Below are 21892 nucleotides of genomic sequence, written 5' to 3'. Positions count from 1 at the left end.
TCCTATTAGTGCCTAACAACTATCATGGTCGTCTTTGCTTCCAAAATGGAAAAGAAATCAGAGATTCAAAACCTATTGTTAGTTTATGAAATATTCATAGGATATATCACAACTTCAGGAATGATTGCAAACCTAGGGAGCTGAAAAATGCCCTGTCTGTGTAAACATAGATCTTGAAAACCTGCTACCCACCCAAAACAGCTATTCTTGAGGTGGAATGAATTGAATGGAACCAACCAACCAACTATGAAAATATCCCATCCAATCTCAGAGCCTGCTACAAGCATGGATGTTTGACATGGGTGTGCCACAAGCATGAGAAACCCCATCATAAACAGCCAAAATGGAACAAGGAAAGACCAAGCTAATGAACAATGAACGAAACTCAATTAAATCCATCAGTGAAATGGCATCAACAGACAAAACTAGCAGCTAATACAAGGGGATAAGGGTTCCAGAAAGCATGCATAACAGACAGGAAAGACAGCAACATTACAACCTGTGATGACCACTTGTAGTCGAGCCAGAAAATAAGGACAACTATCATGTAATCCAGGAACTTGCTTCAAACAATTTTATTTATCCATTGACATAGACTTCTGATTATGGTGTTACAGTGTAAATGTTAATATGGAAGGTGTATTTGTTATTGTTCCAAGAAAACATAGATAGAGTTCACTACTTACCCAATACAAATGGAAGATTATCTTAATTCCCTCACTCATGATATTAGCCTTATCGGATATACCAACAGGAACATATTTATCAATTTATTCTTAATCTCTTATAACAATATGGTCTGATTTTCTCTGGTGTCTATGTGACTATTTCTTGTATTCAATTATATTGGATTAATGGATATCTATGTGTTGCTGACTTCAAAGGCTACTGCTCAACAAATGATCAATGATTGATATCTCTTTCTCAGTATGCCACTTCTCATAAATTCAAGGATTGTTTGTTCTATAAGTATGCAGACCAAGGGTCCAGATATCAACTGAATGTGTCAACGTTGATGACGTTGATGAATGCGTCTTGATTACTGTTCTTCATCCTCCCTTTTTCAGACACTGAGTTGGATGAATCTCAGCCTTTCATTCTACTTAGTTATGATTAATTCGCTGAGTGGAATGCTGACTGGTCTGTCCACCTATTCATCTAATCACTGTTTTGTCTTTTTATTCTGAACGGTGCTAGCATGGTATATAATTCTTTCGTTGTTGTCTTATCTTTCTCAGTCGCCAATTTGTTATAGAATCATACCCACTTGTCTTTGTCCATGGTTTGTTTATTTGCCAATTCTCCTTGCTATGCCAAGTCAGCACTGGTAACTGTTTGTCTTTATTATTTTCTCCTTGCCTCTGATGTATGTGATCTTTGGCACCATGAATGTCTTTTTTTTCGTTTCTCTTATCCACTTTGTATCTGACTGTCTCTCTTCCTTTTCTGCTGACAGGACTGTCTATTTAGCGTTGCCACCTATTATCTTCCCCTAATAGGGTGCAAACAGTCTGCCCTCCAACTATTAATCTGAATCTCCCATCTTTTCTGATATATTCATTAGTCCTTCTCCATACTCTATATATACCACTTTCCTGACCGGTCTTGACTATTCTTAGAGTCACATATAATTAAAAATTAAAATTGTCAATGGGCCCTTGGTCTACTGGTGAAGTTGAATGGCTCACAAAAAGCCAATTAGGGATCAAGTCTTGCTGAGTGCAAGGCCCAAAGACATCATAAGGGATGAGGCCAAGATCGTGCCCTAGGCGAATTTGGCAGCGTGGATGCTTCTTAGTCCTTGGCTCTTAGCTGAAGAGGTTTCAGGCACACGTGGGCCCGTATCGGGTACTTAAAACTTGTTTGTGGATGACGTCCATCAAAAAAAAAATTTAAAATTAAAATCAAATATGCATTTGTATTAACATATAAATATATTATAACATATGAATATCTATCTATAATATTTTGATTATTGATTAATATTGGTATTCCTAATTGCATCACTCATATATATATATATATATATATATATATAATTTTCATTTATTAATAATATTATTTAATAACATATTCCTTTAGTATTATAATAATTCAAAGATCATCATATATTTGATGTTCTAATGTATTAATGTAATATATTATATTATTATATAATGATTTATGCAATTATATTATTATGTTCATTATTTAATATTTATTTATATCTTATCATTCTCTTATTATTTCAATTATATAATTTATTCTTACAAATATTATTTTATCAACTTATTTCTTAAATTCTAATCTAGGAAAGCGGGGGACATGACACTCCACCCTTCCTCGGATTGCTTGTCCTCAACCAATTCAAACCTTCCAATGAAAGTGTTGGCATACAATGCTGATATCCAATCAAAATGTATTTTTGATAGATCTATTTATATTTTAATATATTATTTCTTTATTATTAAATAAATTAGTTTTTTATGTTTTCATTATATCAAATTATCAGTTTGATGATAATATATTTTATACTTAAATATGCTTATAATATTTATTTATTATTCAATATTATTTATTAAATTCATCTTTATAATGGGGGACATTACAATCGGTCATTCCTCAAATTGCTTGTCCTGAAACAATTGGATCCTTCATGCAACTTTGATCCTAAAATGACAATTTCAACTAAGGCAGGGATCCCATGGAGGGGGCTTGGGCTTTATATTTAAGGAGTTGGAGGTCCCATGATTATTTTTCGGGGGGACTAAAGCTTAATTTTGAATATTTTCCTATTAACTAGGAGCCCCTACTTTCTAGTTGAGCCGATGAAAACAGGGTGGGGCTAGAAATAGCCCCACCAACTTAGGGAAGAATTCTGCCACTTAGCAAGAACCTACCCTTCATTTTCCCTCCAAAGTGAAATAATCCGGCCAAAAAATCGAAAAAGAACAATTTATATTATCATAAATTTAGAATTTTTAGCTGATTTCATTTTCAAATTCATGGGACCACCCACTTCCTTGAATTTAGAAGCTAATTTTTTTAAGCAGATTTATATCTAAAATTCATGGGACCACTCCCCTTTAAATGATCTTAAAAAAGCTCAACGGCACCCACTCTATTTTTAAGCAAGCGGGTGCTCGTGGGACCCCAGCCTAAGGTCAAAACTATAATATATTAATAAAGAGAAATTTATTAACTTGAAAATATTTCAGCATACTATTTAATAAAAAAATCTTTAAAAACAATTCAAAAGTGAAAACTTATCTTGATTTATAGTAGCACTATCTAGCTCCTGTTTAATCACTACCTCCTTCCATGATGAGTCTCGATGAGTTATCCTTAAATCCTTAAGAGAGACATTATCTCTTCCCAAACCTTATGGATACCCTTTTTGGAAGCATTCATCCTTTATAATTTATGGTAAAGCCTATATGGATATCCCTTTAGGATTATTCATCTCTAATTAATCCTTGGGAGAGACTTTATCTCATCCTAGGCCTCTAAAGATGTAATTTATGCTTCATAGTGGGGTGCCCTAGTGGTTCCCCCATAATCAGAGCATAGTTGGGTGCCTACTCTTAACTGGGAACAAGACAATCATTTGGAGATCCAAAATGCGAAAGTATGATAATATATACAAGAAATATGTACGAGGACATATAAAGATACAAAGCATACACAAAATATAGACATGAGTACATAAAGACACGAAGTAAACACATTAATGCATGAAGACACAATGTAGACACAGAGCATACACATTCTAAAGCTTTGCTAAATTCCTTCCTATAATTTGAAATAAGCCAAGATCAAGGAGATGTTTCACTAAATTCAATTATTTGCAATATTCTTAACCATACACTTGAAGTTTAGATTGTTGTCTCTACTACCCGAGTTGGTGGTGACTAGCTTCTTGTCTGATAAACCTGCATCATATATAAGTACTCCAAAATATGTATTAAAATATTATTCAATCTTGTAAGTATTTAAATATAAGATCTTAATTCCCAATTTAATGTCTTTATTAAGGAGAGGTTATGATCAGATGCTTAGTTCCTAGGGGAGTGCTTCCTAGGGCTTTAATAAATAGAATAGCTCTCCACTTAGCAGCATTTCCTCACATTAATTCCTCTCGTTAAGACCTTATGGATAATCAATCTTGATATATCCACCCTTCCTAGGAGAGAGTTTATACTAATCCTAGGCATTATGGATACCCGCTTTGGGTGTATCCATCCTTAAATACACGTGTGTTTTTTTTATCCTTAACAATATATACCGGTTCCTTCAAAGAATACTCGATTCTCTATCTCGCTTCCTTAAGAACATTCAATTATAGAATATCTTGCAAAGTCCTTCGGAGAGGTTAGCTCTCTACCTTATTTCCCTCTAGGACATAATGCATTGTTTTGCCCTCTTATTAGTAGTTACTTGGATTAGTTTATATCTTCTTTCTATTGATCTCAACAAATTCAATATTCTGGAAGAATTTATCATTAATTGTAAGAAATCACTAAATCACTCTTGTAAGTTTTGATCGTGTTATTATATAATCTTATACCGATACCCTTGCTATGTCCTTTTTTAGTTCCATATGAATATTGCTGAATTGGATAGTTGAGATGGTATATATTCTTGCAGAGTTGAAGGAGGTGTAACAAGTTGGTTTTATGAGTCGTTCTCTACAGAGTTGTTCATCCCTATGACATGATTGTTGGATTATTCCATTGTTTCTAGCATGGTGGCATGATGATTGTGTCAATTGGGCAATTATTATCCCCTTCATTGGCGCATGTATTATAAAAGCTAGTTAGAGACATTAGGGACACCACACAGGTCTTCACTTAGGACCCGGATGGAGGATTCACATGGGTGGTTATAGATCAAGGAGTTGGGAGTTGCAATCCTTTCTTGATAGAGATTGGTATATTGTTGAGCTTTCGCCACCCTTGATATCAGAGGTGTATGTAGTTATAGTTGGGGTGAGGTACTAAATTAGATAGAGCCAATTTCCTTTTATGATAGCAAAGCATGGCAGGTTACTACGATTGAGTATACATCAGAGACGTTTTGGGATCTTTGCATTCAACTAATTGGGGTTTGGGTTCATGTTGCATTGCTTCACAATTTTGGGGTTATAGATTTTTACACCAGTGTGGTGCAAGAATTGGACAAAGCATCAACTTTGAGGCAAATTTGGGATACAGACATTTGATTCCAACATGCAAATGTGGATTGTTGTGTTGTTAACTGTTTTGCCTTGCTCCCGTGGGCTAACCGAGTATCCTTTGGGAGCAGTTCAATTTTTGGTCAAGGCACTTTCAGTTGTTGGCCAATTAGGTTGTTTCACCATGATTTTTGGAAAATTACTATTTTAGTAAGTCAGCAGGCTCAACAATTTTGGCATTTCAAGGTTAGATTAGGGGCATCTCGCCGAGACCTTTCCAACAAGCTATCGCACATGCATATTTGATTCCATCTAATCAAAGATTTTAATGCCTAAAGATTGAATTGATTAATTAGTAAAGTGACTATAAATTAAGTTCAGACTATTAAATGTCACTTATTATTTTGGGAACTTTATTTTCTTAGTGGGAAAAAGTATTATTTTAAAAATGAAATAAGGAAACAGAGATGGGAATATGAAGAGTCACCTATTTGGGTTTAAATGAAGGAAAATTCAGCATGCTTGGTTTTGTGATTGGGATTTCATTTTCTCTCTTGGAGAGTTTTTTGGGAAGCTTTCAGCTAGTTTGAGGACAAAAACCCTCGAGCTCGGAGGCAAAGGACAAAAATAGTCTTGTTGGAGATATCACATAGGTATCTCACTTGTGCTTAAACATTTCTTTTCATATTACCAATATGCCTGTATTTTTGTGTCTAGGATGGGTTATTCCATTGTTTGTTGTGGGATTGTAAAGCAATATTATTTTTGGAACGCATATTTTCAATTGGATATTGGTATTTGCTGAATGAATGAAAAATTTTTACATGCAAATCTGTTGTTAAATTTTTGTATTGTGTTTTGAGAAAAAAATGCGGAAAATGCCTAGCTCAGGATATTACATAAAAGAGGTTTAAAAAGGAACAAAAGAGAAGAAAGACAAAAAGACAAGAGTTGGAAAATGAAGTCACGGGGATGCTCTTAAAGAAATAAAGGGAAGCTCATTTGGGTTATGCTTGGCTTATGATTTGACTATTGTTATCTCAGAGAATAGGGAAGCTTCAACTTTCAATGGGTTTGACGACAAACACCCTTGAGCTTGGAGGCAATGGATGGAGACCCATTGTCGGTTAGAGAGATCATGCAGGTCTCTCACTCAGTATTTCTCATATCTAATCTTGTTGTAAGTTTTGTCACTATGATTGGATCTTTGTCATTTCAAACGAAAAAGGGCAAATAGTAATCAAACATACAAGAAAATAGACATGTCTAAAGCTCAATGCTACAAGAGTAATAAATTTGGACACACTCACAAATGTTGTCCAGAAAGAAAGAAAATTCAAGCTGCCCTATCTAAAGTCAAGGAAGAAAAGTCACTATTATTTTAGCCTTATCAAGTGACCAAAACACTAACAAGAATACTTGGATAATAGATAGTGTAGCATCTCAACAAATAATTGGACTCAAAGACCAATTTGAGACCTTTGAAGGTCACTCCACTAAAGAAGTCACAATAGGGGATGACTCCACCTATTCAATGAAGGAATCGAGACTTGTTCAATACAATTCAAAACCCGAGTTACTTTGTAACTAAAAGATGTACTATATTTACATGGCATCAAAAGGAATTTGGTCTTCATTTCTAGTCTAGCAGACCAAGGATATCGTACCTTTCCAAAAGATAAAGTTCTATCTTGGCCCAAGAATTCCAATATTAAGAATGCCATCACTATAGGTTTCAGAGATGGTAGTCCATACAAACTTTGCAACTCTCAAAACCTAGCTTTAAGTCATGAAGTCTCCAACTAAAATGAAATTTGGCAAAGAAGGCTAGGCCATCTCTATTTTTGTGCCCTACCCTTTATAGAAAAGATTGTTACAAGCATACCTAGTCTAAAATTTGATCATATTGAAATCTCCAAGGGATGTGCTTTAGAAAAGAATACCAAAGGATTCTTTCCACACAATGAACAAATATCAAAAACTATGCTTGTAACTTATTCACACTAACTTGTGTGGTCCTATGTCAACACCGTCATTGGGGGGGTTTTTGGTACTATGTAACCTTTATCGATGACTACTACAGAAAAAACTAGATCTATTTCCTAAAACTCAAAAACTCAAAATGAAGTTTTATTAAAATTCAAAAAGTTCAAAGCACTAGTTGAAAATCAAACTGGAAAGAAGTTAAGACCCTAAGATCTAACAATGGGGGTGAATACATTTTTTAAAACTTTAAAGAATTATAAATCTCTATTGAGATTAAGAGGGAGTAACAATACCTTATAATCCGCAATAGAATGGAGTAGCAAAAATGAAAAACAGAACAATCATTGAAGCCGCTAAAGCCATGATGCATAATCAAAATCTTTACATATCATTCTGGGTTGAAGCCTCAAACACAACAGTGTACATCTGAAACAAATGTCCTCATTCAATCTTGAAAAACATGACACCTGAAGAAGCCTTCTCTGGAGTCAGACCAGACGTAAGTCACTTAAGAATTTTTGGATATCTTGTTATATATTCACATCCCCAAAAAAAAGAGGTTCAAATTAGATCCATCCGGAAGGAAAAGCATATTTGTTGGCTACAATGAGACCTCTAAAGGCTACAAGATATATATTCTAGGGCAAAGGCCTATTGGAATCAACAAGGATGTTAAATTTGAAGATGTTGCATATAAACTTTCTAAGAAAATTGAAGAATCAAATGATGATTCAACTATTGAACTAGACGACAAACCCACTATAGAAAATCAAATTGGAAAGAAGTTAAGACCCTAAGATCTAACAATGGGGGTGAATACATTTTTTAAAACTTTAAAGAATTATACATCTCTATTGAGATTAAGAGGAAGTAACAATACCTTATAATCCGCAATAGAATGGAGTAGCAAAAATGAAAAACAGAGCCATCATTGAAGCCGCTAAAGCCATGATGCATGATCAAAATCTTTACATATCATTCTGGGTTGAAGCCTCAAACACAACAGTGTACATCCAAAACAAATGTCCTCATTCAATCTTGAAAAACATGACACCTGAAGAAGCCTTCTCTAGAGTCAAACCAGACGTAAGTCACTTAAGAATTTTTGGATATCTTGTTCTATATTCACATCCCAAAAAAAAGAGGTTCAAATTAGATCCATCCGGAAGGAAAGGCATATTTGTTGGCTACAGTGAGACCTCTAAACGCTACAGGATATATATTCTAGGGCAAAGGACTATTGGAATCAGCAAGGATGTTAAATTTGAAGATGTTGCATATAAACTTTCTAAGAAAATTGAAGAATCAAATGATGATTCAACTATTGAACTAGACGACAACCCCACTATAGAAATTCTATGGGAGAATTGTTCAAGAGATCATAAATCTATATCATTTAATCCTAAAAATACTGAAATCCCAAACAACAAGAAAAGACCACAATGGGCAAGGAAGATGATTGAAGAAAATAATGTAGCCCCTAAAGAAATCTTTAGAGAAAGTAAGAAAACAAGAAACATTTCATGCTATGTTGCACTTGTAAGTGAGCTCTCAAAATCCGAACCACCAATGTTAAAGAGACCCTAACATCACAAGCCTAGAAAGATGCGATGATTGAGGAATATCAATCTATATTGAAAAATGATGTTTTGGACATCATACCTAGACCTAAGAATAAATCAATTGTCTCCTCTAAATGGCTATTCAAAATTAACCATGCACCGAACGGAAGTATTGAAAAATATAAGGCTACATTTATTGCTAGAGGGTTCTCCCAAAAGGCTGAAATTGATTATGAAGAAACATTTTCTCCTATTGCATGATATACCTCCTTGAGGACTATAATTGTCATTGCAACATCTAAAGGATGGAATATATATCAAATGGCCGTAAAGACCGCATGCTTAAATGGTGTTATTGATGAAGAAGTATACCTAGAACAACTCGAAGGTTTTGACATCCATGACAAAAACACTCAAGTATGTAAATTGACAAAAGCTCTTTATGGTCTTAAACAAGCCCCCAGGGCATGGTACGAAAGGATAGATAGATATCTCATCAAACTAGGCTACTCCAAAAATGAAGCAGATCCAAATATATAATTCAAAGTATCAAGTGATGACATGATCATTCTTGTGCTCTATGTAGACAATTCACTAATAACAAAGAAGAACATCTCATTACAAAATGTAAACAAGATAATGCATCTAAATTTGAGATGAAAAATCAAGGTCTCGTACACTATTTTTTGAGATTAGAAGTATGGCAAAAGAACTATATTTTTCTAAATCAAGGGTAATATACTATTGACATTCTGAACAAATTCAGAATGATGGACTACATATCATTATCTATACCAATAGAAACAAACTTTCATAACCTTAGAAGTGATCAACTGAATCCAAACTTGCAAATCCCACACACTACAAACAAATAATTGGGTCATTAATGTATTTGGTGAACACTCGTCCTGACATCTATTATGCAACAAATGCATTGAGTCAATTCATGTGTGAACCTAATAAAATTCACCTCATGGCTACCAAACACATCTTGAGATATCTGCGTGGAACCATTGGATTCGGGTTGAAGTATGTCCAAGTTGAAAAAAAACTACAAGGGTATTCAAAGTCAAACTGGGCAGGCACTTATGTTGATCGTAAAAGCACTACAGGATGTTATTTCAGTCTAAGATCAGCTACGATATCTTGTTTTAGCAAAAAGCAATCCCCAATGGCAAAAACTTCAAATGAAGAAGAATACATACGTAGTAGCCTCAATGGGAGCCCGAGAAGCAGTTTAGCAAAGGAATATATGTTAGTGTAGTTTTTTATTTTTCCCTATATTGCTAGGTTTTTCCTACACTTTTAATAATCTCGCTTAGGTTATTAAAGCATGTCTTATTAGGTGAATGGTTGCAAGGTGTCACCTTCCTATATGTGAGCATCCATTAGCTATCTTGGGAAGATGCTTTGCTATCTTTAGTCCGATAGATGGTTGCTCCTCATTGGTCGATGTTGCCACCTCCTCCCTCTTCCTAGCCTATATAAGCATGCTACCTGGCTTGTACTTGTATCTCTTGTTTTTGCATCCTCTTAATGCTATTTTGCTTCTAGCATTTGCATTACTCTCTTGGACACTAACTCTGTGTTGCTATTTTGATTTTGTATCATTTGCATTCATAGTTTAGATATATTCTTTGCACTAGTTTTTTGGGTTATTAATCTTTTCAAATTCTAACATGGTATCAGAGCTTTTCTACGTGCAAGAGTAGATTTTAGTTTCCTTATTTGAGAGATTCAATAGGGGCTAATAAATCTTATTGTAAGTTTTTGAAAAACCCAATATGCTCTTCTCTCGCATCTTCGGATGATCTTGAGAATCAGAAAAGTTTGTCAAAAACGATTTTAATCTCTGAGTGATTGCAGCATTTTTGGTTATATTGGCAACATTCTTTGTTGTTCCAACGCGTCCAACAAGTTTGAGAAAGCCAAATTTGGCTTTCATTTCACCGAGATCAAAGATCGTCATACAAGTTGCAAAACTGGGGTTTCAATCTCAAATCTAACAACCAACTTGCATAATTGGTGTTTTCAATCAATATTGCAAGTTCCAGCATGCCATTTATTGACTTAGGTAGCTAATTCAATCCTTTCATGACGTCTTTTGGTTGTTGGGGTCGTTTTTTGATTGTTGGGGCCGTTTTTTGTTGTTAAAGGTATCTAATTTACACTACTGCTACATCTTCTCTACATCAGCAAGAAAAACGCTTTTTGGGTTTTGTTCGCAGCCCCAAAAAACCATCTGGGTATCTTTTAGTTTTTGCATGCACTCTATATATATATTGCAGAATCGAGCGCAGAAAGCTACAGCCGTACCCCTCTCCATTGTAGTCGCACTTTTGAATGCAGTTTTCAAATGCCTCGTTCTTGCTCATACGAACTCCGATTTTAACAATTATTGTTATGATCTTGGCTATTTTTTTGTGCTCTATCCACTAGTGCAGTCATTTTTTGATTTTCATGCATATTTTTTTCAAAATTTGCAGATTCTCGGCGGTGACTTTGCACAATTCTTGTTTTGAAAACTTCAGAGGATCATAACTTTCTCATACGACCTCGTATCGAGGTGATTCTTTTTTTAAAAGTGCATGATTTTTCAAGTAGATCGCAGTGGTGCTATTTTTTTCCTTGAGTATTGTGCCCAAGTTTCACTTTCAGCATATGCCCTTCGTGAGGGTTTTTGTAATGTATTGAAATCAAGACCACTTAGTATTTCTTGCTAGTGGCAATTGTAAATGCACTAAAATAAAGTGCGAAATCATATTTCTTTGGAAGGTTCTTTAATTGAGTAAAAAAAGGCGGGGGCGCATTGTCGTGGCTGGGTTCTCTTCTTTTTAGCATTTCTTCTCTGCATTTCTTTATCATGGATCAAACAAATATGCCCATCCTAACTCCATACAATTACTTTGAGTGAAAATCACGCATAACAATATACTTAAGGAAAGCTGGATTAAATAGAATAACTATGGGACTTGAAACTGAACCTGATAAAGATGAAGATAAGCCTAAGTGGTTTAACAAATGTGATGAGGTATATGAAACATTGTGTTTGTTTGTTTCTCCTGACTTGCTATTTCACATTGAGTCTTTGGATACACCAAATGAAATATGGACAAAGCTAGAAACACTATTTGGCACACAAGATTCAATGAGGGGTCATATGTTAGAAAATGAACTAATTAATTCAAGTCCAGGCAATTTCAACACAATCCAGGATTTCTTCACCAAATTGAAATCACTAAGGCTATAGTTAAAACAATGTGGAATTGAAAATAAAGATGAACAACTGATTCTTAGTATTCTCTCTAAGCTAAGTTTGAATATTTCGTGTTTGTCTCTACCTTCTATGCTACTAAGGGTGCACTTGGTACTCAATTCACCATGCCATCTTTAGATGATTATGCTATCAATCTCACTCGAGAACAAGACAAGCTAATCCAGATGGGCACTCTTAAGTCCTCTAAGTCACATGCCTTGGCTGCCAACCAAGGCACAAAAGAACAAAAAGGACAAAGTAGTAACAACAATAGTAATGATGAGAAAAAAAATAATAGCAAGGAAAAGAAGGATCAGATACCGGTTGATTCAAAAGCAACTATTGATACCCCATCTTCCAAGGCCGATAAGCCTAAGAAAGAAAAGGTCAAATGTGCCTATTGTAAAAGACCCGGTCATGATGAACATAAATGTTTGAAGAAACAAATTGATCACTTGACATACATTCTTGAGAAGAAGAATATTAGTGTTCCTGAGTCTATCAAACAAAGTTCTAATGAAGGGTCTAACAAGGCAAAAGAAAACAACAAGGGGAAAGGAAAGGGCAAGGCTCTTGTTGCAGTTGCTTCCTCACCATCCACTTGGGTTCTTGATTCGGGTGCTTCGCACCACATGGCTTCATCTAAGGAAGAACTTGCATCCTTGGAGCCGTGTACTATGCCTTCTTTTTTGATGGGTGATGACACTCCTGTTGAGGTGTGTGGGAGAGGGTCTGTTGATGTGGGGGATGGCACATTCCATGATGTTCTTTGTGTACCCTCATTATCAACTAATCTCCTATCAGTAAACCAAATCACTCACACAGGTTCAGGCAAGCGGGTTGAGTTCACTCCTGATTCAATGGAGATACGTGAGTTGCACAGTGATTCTATAGTTGCAGTTGGGAGAGCAGATCATCAGTCACAACTCTATCTATTTCCTCACTTTGTCCCTGATCCCCCTTCGTCTATTTTGCTCACTCACTCTAATGATGTGAGTAAATTATGGCATGAGTGGTTTGGCCACCTTAACTTCCGCTATTTGCATCAGCTCAACCAGCAGAGCATGGTCACAAGGTTGCCTTCGGTTCAGTTCTCAGGCAGTGTTTGCCAAGGTTGCATTCTTGGTAAGCATCCTAAGGAAAAGTTTGACAAAAGTAAGGCATGGAGAGCTTCACAGATACTAGAGTTAGTTCACAGTGATTTGGCTGGTCCATTTTAACATCCTTCTTTCAGCAGGGCCCGATATGTCCTCACATTCATTGATGACCATTCTCAATATAATTGGGTGTATTTTCTCAAATAGAAGTCAAAGGTATTTAATCATTTTCATGACTTCAAAAATTTTGTAGAAAAGCAATCCGGAAAAGCCATCAAAGTTTTGCGCACAAACAATGGTGGTGAGTATGTTAACCATCAGTTTAAAAGATTTTGCACTTCAGAGGGGATTGATTTACAACATTCAGTTCCATACAATCCTCAACAGAACGGTGTTGCAGAATGGAAGAATAGATCCTTGCAGGAAATGGCAAACTGTATGATTCACTCTAGATCTCTTGCACCACAGTATTGGGCAGAGGCCATTAACTATGCTTGTTATATCCAGAACCGTGTTCCTCACCGAGCCTTGAAGGGAGTTACTCCTTTTGAAGCTTGGAGCAATCGGAAACCATCAATTAAGCACTTTCAAGTTTTTGGCTCTCTTGCATGGGCCCACACTTCTGCAAAGAAATGTAAGGCCTTGGATCTGCAAAGCAGACCTTGCATATTTGTAGGTTATCCTGATGGTGTGAAGGGTTATCGGTTGCTCCACCCTACTACACATGAGTTATTCATTGAGAGGAGTGTTCAGTTTGAGGAGGGATCTTCAAGCTCACTTTCCATCACTTCTCCAACTCCTACTTTGACATTGGAGTCACTTGGAATACATGACAGATCTTTTGATGAGTCAAATTCACCTGAATAGTCTTCTACCTTCACTTCTGATGCAAAGAGTGATTCAAAGAACTCACCTCCTTCCTCTCCTAGTCATCATTCAGAGGTTAATGATTCCCCTCCAGATTCTCCATCTTCTGGTCCACTTTGGGCTAGATAGACCTTGCAATCCGTAGGTGATTGGGTTGGGGCTCCATCAGACACTAGGCGGACTCGTTCACAATTCTAGGATGCTCCATATGTCTTCATTGCTACTGCCTCAGATCCACAATCCTTTCATGAGGCTTCTGGTATTCCTGAGTGGGATACAGCTATGCAGGAAGAGTATAATTCCTTGATGAGGAACCACACTTGGGATCTTGTCCCTCTTCCTAAGGGAAGAAAACTTGTTCGATGTAAGTGGATCTATTGGACAAAATTTGCAGCAGATGGGTCAGTTGACAAACACAAGGCTCGCTTGGTTGCCAAAGGATTCTTCCAAGTTCCTGGGATTGACTACACTGAGACTTTTGGGCCAGTTGCCCGAATGAATTCCATTCGACTTGTTCTTGCCATTGTTGCAGCTAATCGTTGGGAAGTACATCAAATGGATGTGAAGAGTGCTTTTCTTCACGGTGACCTTCATAAGGAGATCTAGATGGAGCAGCCACAAGGCTTCCTTCAGGATTCTTCACTTGTGTGCTGTCTTTGGGAGTCTCTCTATGGCCTCAAATAGGCTCCTCGGGCCTGGTATGCCAAGATGGACTCCTTCCTTCTATTAGTTGGGTTCACTCGGTGCCATTTTGATCCTAATGTCTACATTTTGCAACAAGTTGATTCACTTCTATTTTTGGTTTTGTATGTTGATGACTTGTTGATCACAGGAAGTTCTTCACCCACCATTAAGACTGTCAAAGTGGCCCTTCAAGACAGTTTTTTGATGACTGACTTGGGCTTGTTGCACTACTTTCTCGGGATTGAGATCTTTCAGTCTCCTTCTGGGATCACCGTCATACAGTCCAAGTATGCTCTAAATTTACTCTCGAAGTTTCATATGGTTGACTGTAAGCCTGCTCCAACTCCCATCCTTTCTGGAGTCAAACTTGAGGCTCAGTGTTCTCCATTTGTTGATGGCACTTTGTACCGCCAACTTGTTGGGAGTCTCATTTATCTGACTCATACGAGACCTGACATCTCATATGCTATAGGCATGGTCTCTTGATTCATGCAGGAGCCCCATGAGCTGCACTGGAAAGTAGCCAAGCAGATCCTTCACTACATTCAGGGTTCTCACAGTTTTGGGATTCACTACGCAGCAAGTATTGAGCTTGATTTGGTGGGCTACACAGATTTAGATTGGGCAGGTGATTCTCAGGATCGCAAGTCTACTTCAAGGTACAGCTTCTCACTTGGTCCAAGTCCTGTTTGTTGGTCAAGCAAAAAGCAATCTGCTATTGCTCTATCTTCTACTGAGGCTGAGTATCGGGGGGCTATAAATGCTGCCACTGAGGCCATTTGGCTTCAACATCTTCTCACTGAGTTTGGTATCCAGATTAGACGGCCATTAGCCATATTTTGTGACAACCGAAGTGCCATTCAGATCTCACGGAATCTGATTCATCATCAACGGACCAAACACATAGAGGTCCACATGCACTACATCCGGGAGCTCATCCATGGTCACGTCATTGACCTTCGCTATTGTCTGACTTCTAAGCAGGTTGCTGATATCTTAACCAAACCCTTCACTAAGAGCAAGTTCCTTCATTTGCAAGCTTTGCTGGGGATGCGGGATGCTTCATCTTTTGGGGGGGGCTCTTCCTCTCACTCAAAGTCCTGACTTTTTTTGGGGGGTCTCTTTTCTCTCTCTTTTGGGGGAATCTTATGTACATGGGTACCTCATCAAGCTTGACTTGTCAGGACCCATTTCTACATCCACCTAAGCTTCGCTTATGGAGGGGTGTTAGTGTTGTTTTTTATTTTTCCCTATATTGCTAAGTTTTTCCTACACTTTTAATAATCTCACTTAGGTTATTAAAGCATGTCTTATTAGGTGAATGGTTGCGAGATGTCACCTTCCTACATGTGAGCATCCATTAGCTATCTTGGGAAGATGCTTTGCTATCTTTAGTCCGATAGATGGTTGCTCCTCATTGGTCGGTGTTGCCACCTCCTCCCTCTTCCTAGCCTATATAAGCATGCTACCTAGCTTGTATTTGTATCTCTTGTTTTTTGCATCCTCTTAATGCTATTTTGCTTCTAGCATTTGCATTACTCTCTTGGACACTAACTCCGTGTTGCTATTTTGATTTTGTATCATTTGCATTCATAGTTTAGATATTTATTCTTTGCACTAGTTTTCTGAGTTATTAATCTTTTTAGATTCTAACAATATATTGTATGACTATTTGGAAAATCCTTGAACCCTACTGCATAAAGCTATTAATAAATTCAATTTTCCACAACCGGTCAAAGCACATGGAAATTCCCTATCACTACATCAGAGACATGGTAGATAGGCATGTATCAAGTTGGTATACATCAACACTGATGAGCAAACTACCAATATATTTACCAAACCCCTCTCAAAAACAAAAGTGGAATATTTTAGAGGTAAACTTGGTATAATTAAAATGTTATTGTAACACCTCAAATTGAATCTCAGTTATATTTAATTGTAATTTATATATATTCATTTAAATTTTGATGTTAAAGAGTTGCTTATATCGTGAAAGGTGACAATCTTTCATCAATGTACTTATGAGGTCACTCTTGTAAGGTGGTGATCTTATCAATAACTTGACATGTTATCATAACATACCACATTAAGTTGTTGTCCTGGAGTGTCGGAAGTCGTAATAACGAATGTATCATGAGAAGACTATATTAAGTTATTGTCGCAGAGTATCCTAGATCATGATACTTGTCATTATAGAGATCGTGGCATTCTAATTAATTGTTATCTGATAGACTACATTAAGTTGTTGCCCTGGAGTGCCGGAAATCAGATAACTTATTCTCTTGATAGACATAACAAATCTAATGCTAGTACACATATCAAGAGAATATTACTATAGTGAGGAAATATTGAAGATTCAATCCTCCCTCACTAAGAAGTAGTGTTAAAGTCGTAGTTGCAATCGAATTGAAACATGTGGTAAATCAGAATAGTATATATACATATACTTGCACATACATACATATATATATACATAGTTATATTTAATGTGAAACATGTCCAAAGGGTTTAGCTTAGTTGGTTTAAACAATGAGCTCTCGTTGTGGAGACCCTGGTTCAAATCCCAAGAGGGACATCTTTGTGGAATTCTAAGTTGTGACTATTGGTCTTGTACTGGTTGTATTTGTCTCATTGTAAAAGGTGGATTCGAAGTTGTGACTCTTGGTCTTCCAAATGTGGTTGCTCGAAAGGAGTTTGAAAAAGTTTGTAATTCTCAAATTGTTGCTTAAATGAGCACAAGATTTGTAAACGATTTCAATATAAATGTGAAACATGATTTACTTAACATAGATTAGATCTCATATCATTATTATTAGATTACCTCATATATTATCAGGCTCTCCATATAATTATCGTGGCATCATAACTACCGATCATCATATTATCATGGACTTGTTTTGACCGTCAAACCTTATACTTTTGTGCCTTGTTAATAATCAGACTCCTGAAACGGTGGTTCTAGAGTTGACTATTCCATGTCCACGAAGGAACATGACCCTATGTGGTACTCATGTCCCTATGTGGGCATGGCTCTTCATGGCCATATATATATTGATTACATTCGCTGTGAGAGAACATTATTAAGACACGGCATGACCAGTATCAACAGCAACAAAATATATAATTATAATCTGCATTTGATCTAAGTATATACCTTGCATTAAATCATAATTTTGCTTGAAGATTATCACATCAATTTTGATATCAAGTTTTGAGTATTTGATATAGTTATAAACAGTCAAAGTATATAGCAGATTAGAACATATAAGTGCTATATATAAGAACCTCAGTCAAAGAACATTGCATCACCCATTCTGTTATTCTATCAGAGATCTTAAATAACTTTTGAAAAGACATCTTGTTGATCTAATACAGAAAAAGTCTTGGCAAATAAGCTTTAAAACACAAGTAGTCACTCTTCTAAACCACCAATAAAAAGCAACGTAAATACTAAATCCCAAAGAAATGTGTTCCAAACTCACACACTGCACAACAAATGAGGTGAGAGTCAACAAAATGGCCCATAACATGCTAGACTGTCATCACATAAGGAGCTGCCCCTATTAATACCAAAAAGAGGTTCAAATTATCTTTGTTTATCTGCTAGTTTCTGTTTCTGTTAAAAATGCTTATATGACTTCATATTTTATCTACTCTTTTTTGGTCCCCCTTTCAGAATCACCCTGTAGGAGTGGCATTCCTCTTATTAAAAGGGTTTTTTAAACACAAAATATTTTTATATCAAATTATAACAATCGCTTTTGTTGAAAAGGTGGTTGAAAGCATAACATCTCTTTTGTAGATAAGTAGGAGATAATTTCCACAGCAAGTCAAATTGTGATATGGCTATCAGGATTTAATCACACAGTTAAATCCTGATAGCCATATCACAATCTCTTTTGTAATTTTATTTTTATCAAGTTTTGTTCTTAGATTTATATGTATGGTTGAAACTGAAATGATTTCTTTGGTAATTGTGGTGGCATAGTCAACAATATAGCCCCTTCAAAAACTAAAAAGTCTGTCAGGTACTTTGGGGGCAAATATCTACTAACTTAAGAATAATTCTACTACAAATATCTCCAGCTTCTAAAGAATAATGGATCAAATGTCTACCTGCATTTAGTTAACTTCAAAGATTTCAAGTATTATAACTAGTTGCTCTACTAACAGATAGAAAATATATTGTAATGTCCCCATCTTTTTAGCATCTCAGTGGGGTTCTTAGCCTTTACATTCTCCGAAGGCTAAGTGGAGAAATAAGGAGAAATTGATTAAATTATTTCTTATAAAGTCATTAAATAAATTAAAATTAAAATGTGACTTTATATTTAATTAATTTAATTAAAAGTGACTAAAGTTAAATAAATTAATTAAAAGAATCTTCTAGACGGAAGTATAATATATTATTTTATTTCTTCTAGAAGGTCCATCTATTGGAGGAAAACAATAAAAAGGGAGGGCAGCCTCATTGTTGAGCATCAAATGTGTTGTCTTCTACTCTTCCAAATAACTTGTGGAACCAAGGGTTTCTATAGTTGCTACATTGATCATTGGGAACGAACACTCCCATTGATTTGCATAAATGAGGTGGTGAAATATCTTTCGAAGGGTTGCACTTGTTGTAGAAGACAAATTAGTGTTTTCATTGTGCCAAATTTGTGGCCTAGGGCCAGATTTGTGGAGTAAGTTTGAAGGAATAAGTTGGATATTGCTACAATAACAACGCTACAATAATGTTGCTACAGTAACTTCGCTACAATATTTTTGCTACAATGTTGTTACTACAGTGATTTACTATAGTGACTTGCTACAATGACTCGCTACTATAAAATTCAGATTTTTGGAGCAATTCCAGGTTTCTATCTATCACAGTTTGCATTGTTTGAGAGTAGATATTTAGGGTAGTGGTAGGGTTTTTTTTCAAATCTGTCGTGGAGAGATTGCAGACTGATTTATATCAGAATTTCATTTCAGGAGTTGTCAAAGGGAATTAGAATATCATTTAGATCGTAGCATGCATTGCCTCAAGTCTCATTGTTTTGATTAAGTAAAAACAGGTTTTAAAGGACCCGAAACCTTACATCAGCAAAGTATTAAAAAAGTATCAAGAAAAGAGAACAAACAAACAACATTTAAATCGTAGCATGCATTGCCTCAAGTCTCATTGTTGAAGATGCATATTTTCTCATTTGTAGCCAATGTTTATATGTTCCAATAAAATACAAAAAATGATATTTACATCACCATTGTTAGTCATTTGGAGTTTGCATTTAGGAACAATCAGAATTCAGATCAGCGTTATATTCCTTGTGATATTGCTATCAGGATTTAACTGTGTAGTTTTTGAGTCAAACTCATTGATCCATATTTCATGAGTAGTGATTCAACATGAATCCATCTCTCATGAGAATAAATGGAACACTTAGCACTCATTGGATCTAGGTGATGCTCACAGAGGTGAAGCACCAGGACTTCCCAGGAGATCACCCATCCAAGTACTATGAAGTTTTCTCCATGGTTAAACCCACTTTGCTTGCAACCCCATTTGCAAAACCTTCACCAAGTGTTGTGCCTTACGAACCATTCAGTAGAAAGCCCCTTAAGCTCATCAAGTGAAAAGTAGGAGATAATTTCCATAGCAAGTCAAATTGTGATATTGCTATCAGGATTTAAGTGTGTAGTTTTTGAGTCAAGCTCATTGACCCATATTTCATGAGTGGTGATTCAACATGAACCCGTCTCTATGAGAATAAATGGAACACTTAGAACTCATTGGATCTAGGTGATCCTCATAGAGGTGAAGCATCGCGACTTCTCGAGAGGTCACCCATCCTAGTACTACTCCAACTTGAGCGTGCTTAACTACAAAGTTTCCTCCATGGTTAAACTCACTCTACTTGTTATATTCCTTGCTTGCAAAGTGTTTGACGAAATGTCAAACAACTGAATTATTAAAGAATTTAGTATTTGTTGAAGTTACAACCGGTTGGGGTTATTACACATACGCACCTCTTTCTTCTTCAATTCTGCTAATGCTGATTCCAGTAATCTATGATGATAAGTGTATCCACAAATGAGGGCAGAACCCCTTGGACCCATCCCATATTCTTGAGCAGCCTGAAAATTGCCACAAGAAATGTTTAGATAAGTTGCTAGCACCAAATCAGATGTAATGCTTGAGTGCTGCAAAGAGACAAAGTATAAAGTTCATACAACTCATAAAGAATAGAGCCTAAAGAATTTACATTTGCACCTTAGCAGCAGCACTTCTTACAGCAGGATGAGCAGACAATCCTAAATAATCATTTCCGGAGAAAAGCAATAATTTTCTAAAATTCTGTGGCTGTGCATCCAATATGTTATCAAAATCGCATGTCTCCTTGCCTAATAAACAAAGTATTCAGAAAGAGATAAAGTTTATGACTGAAAAATTGTTATCACAACAGAGAAAGCTAAAAGAAGATCAAAAACTTAAGGTTTGACAACCAACATTACTTTTAATATCCCAACATCAACATTAGAATCTCCATAGATGGTTGTTAAGTTTGCATATAATAGCTTCAAACAGGTTAAAAGGCATCACCAAAAACTTCTTAGACTGTTCATGTTTATCCGAAAACAACTTAATAACAAGAATGAAATTCACTCATATATAAGAATTGTCAAAAGACAGATCTTAGGATTGTTTGAAAGCAATCTGTAAAGAAACAATTTCAATTTAATGTAAAAAATGACAAAAAATGGTATTCAGTATTAAAGTCTACCAGAGTTTGTATTGCACACACATTTAATTTCATTTCAAATATGTAACAGATTTAGGGAAAGTGAAGGAAACAATAAGTTTTATGAGAAAATCCATAGTTTACAAACTCAACTTGTAACTCACCAATCATAGTGGTAGAAATCCCAGGGCCCCACTTGGAGGAACAGTACCCCAAGTTTAGAGCTTGAAGTTTTGCTATTCAATTATTGTGGCTTAGACATGTGATGAAGCATCAATCATCTATAATATCACATTGCACAAATCTCAAGCCAAATATGCACCTATGTATTTTAGTAGGTGTTGGTACCCCTAAGAAACTTTGCCTACAGTTCAGTTAGTTGTCTAAGATAAAATTCTTCTCATGTTATTCATGTCAACTAAGTCCTTGTCTAGTAAACTTACGAAGATGCTCAATCGTGGTTCAGTTTGCAGATTGTTCAAGTTGCACTAAGCCAAGTGAAAGGTGAAGAAGCTCCTGATTAATTGGAAGCACACGTAGTGGGAAGAAAGAGAGAAATG

At 36.0% G+C, this 21892-nt stretch overlaps 1 protein-coding gene across 1 annotated transcript in view; it reads right to left on the bottom strand.

Annotated features, from left to right (window-relative positions):
- Positions 1-21892, bottom strand: part of BIOF (biotin F) — a 225874-nt gene that overhangs the window by 134349 nt on the left and 69633 nt on the right. The window contains exons 2-3 of the mRNA XM_089798013.1: positions 20864-20994; positions 20620-20727 (exon numbers count right to left, since the gene is read on the bottom strand). Coding sequence (XP_089654139.1) covers positions 20620-20727; positions 20864-20994 — 239 coding nt within the window. The remainder of the gene's footprint in view (positions 1-20619; positions 20728-20863; positions 20995-21892) is intronic.

This window comes from Cupressus sempervirens, chromosome 8, assembly GCF_028749045.1.
Source record: "Cupressus sempervirens isolate cs-2001-9-10 chromosome 8, ASM2874904v1, whole genome shotgun sequence".
In the NCBI taxonomy this organism is placed as follows: Eukaryota; Viridiplantae; Streptophyta; class Pinopsida; order Cupressales; family Cupressaceae; genus Cupressus; species Cupressus sempervirens.
The sequence above is the reverse complement of the archived record's forward strand: the minus strand, read 5'-3'. Positions and strand labels throughout refer to the sequence as shown.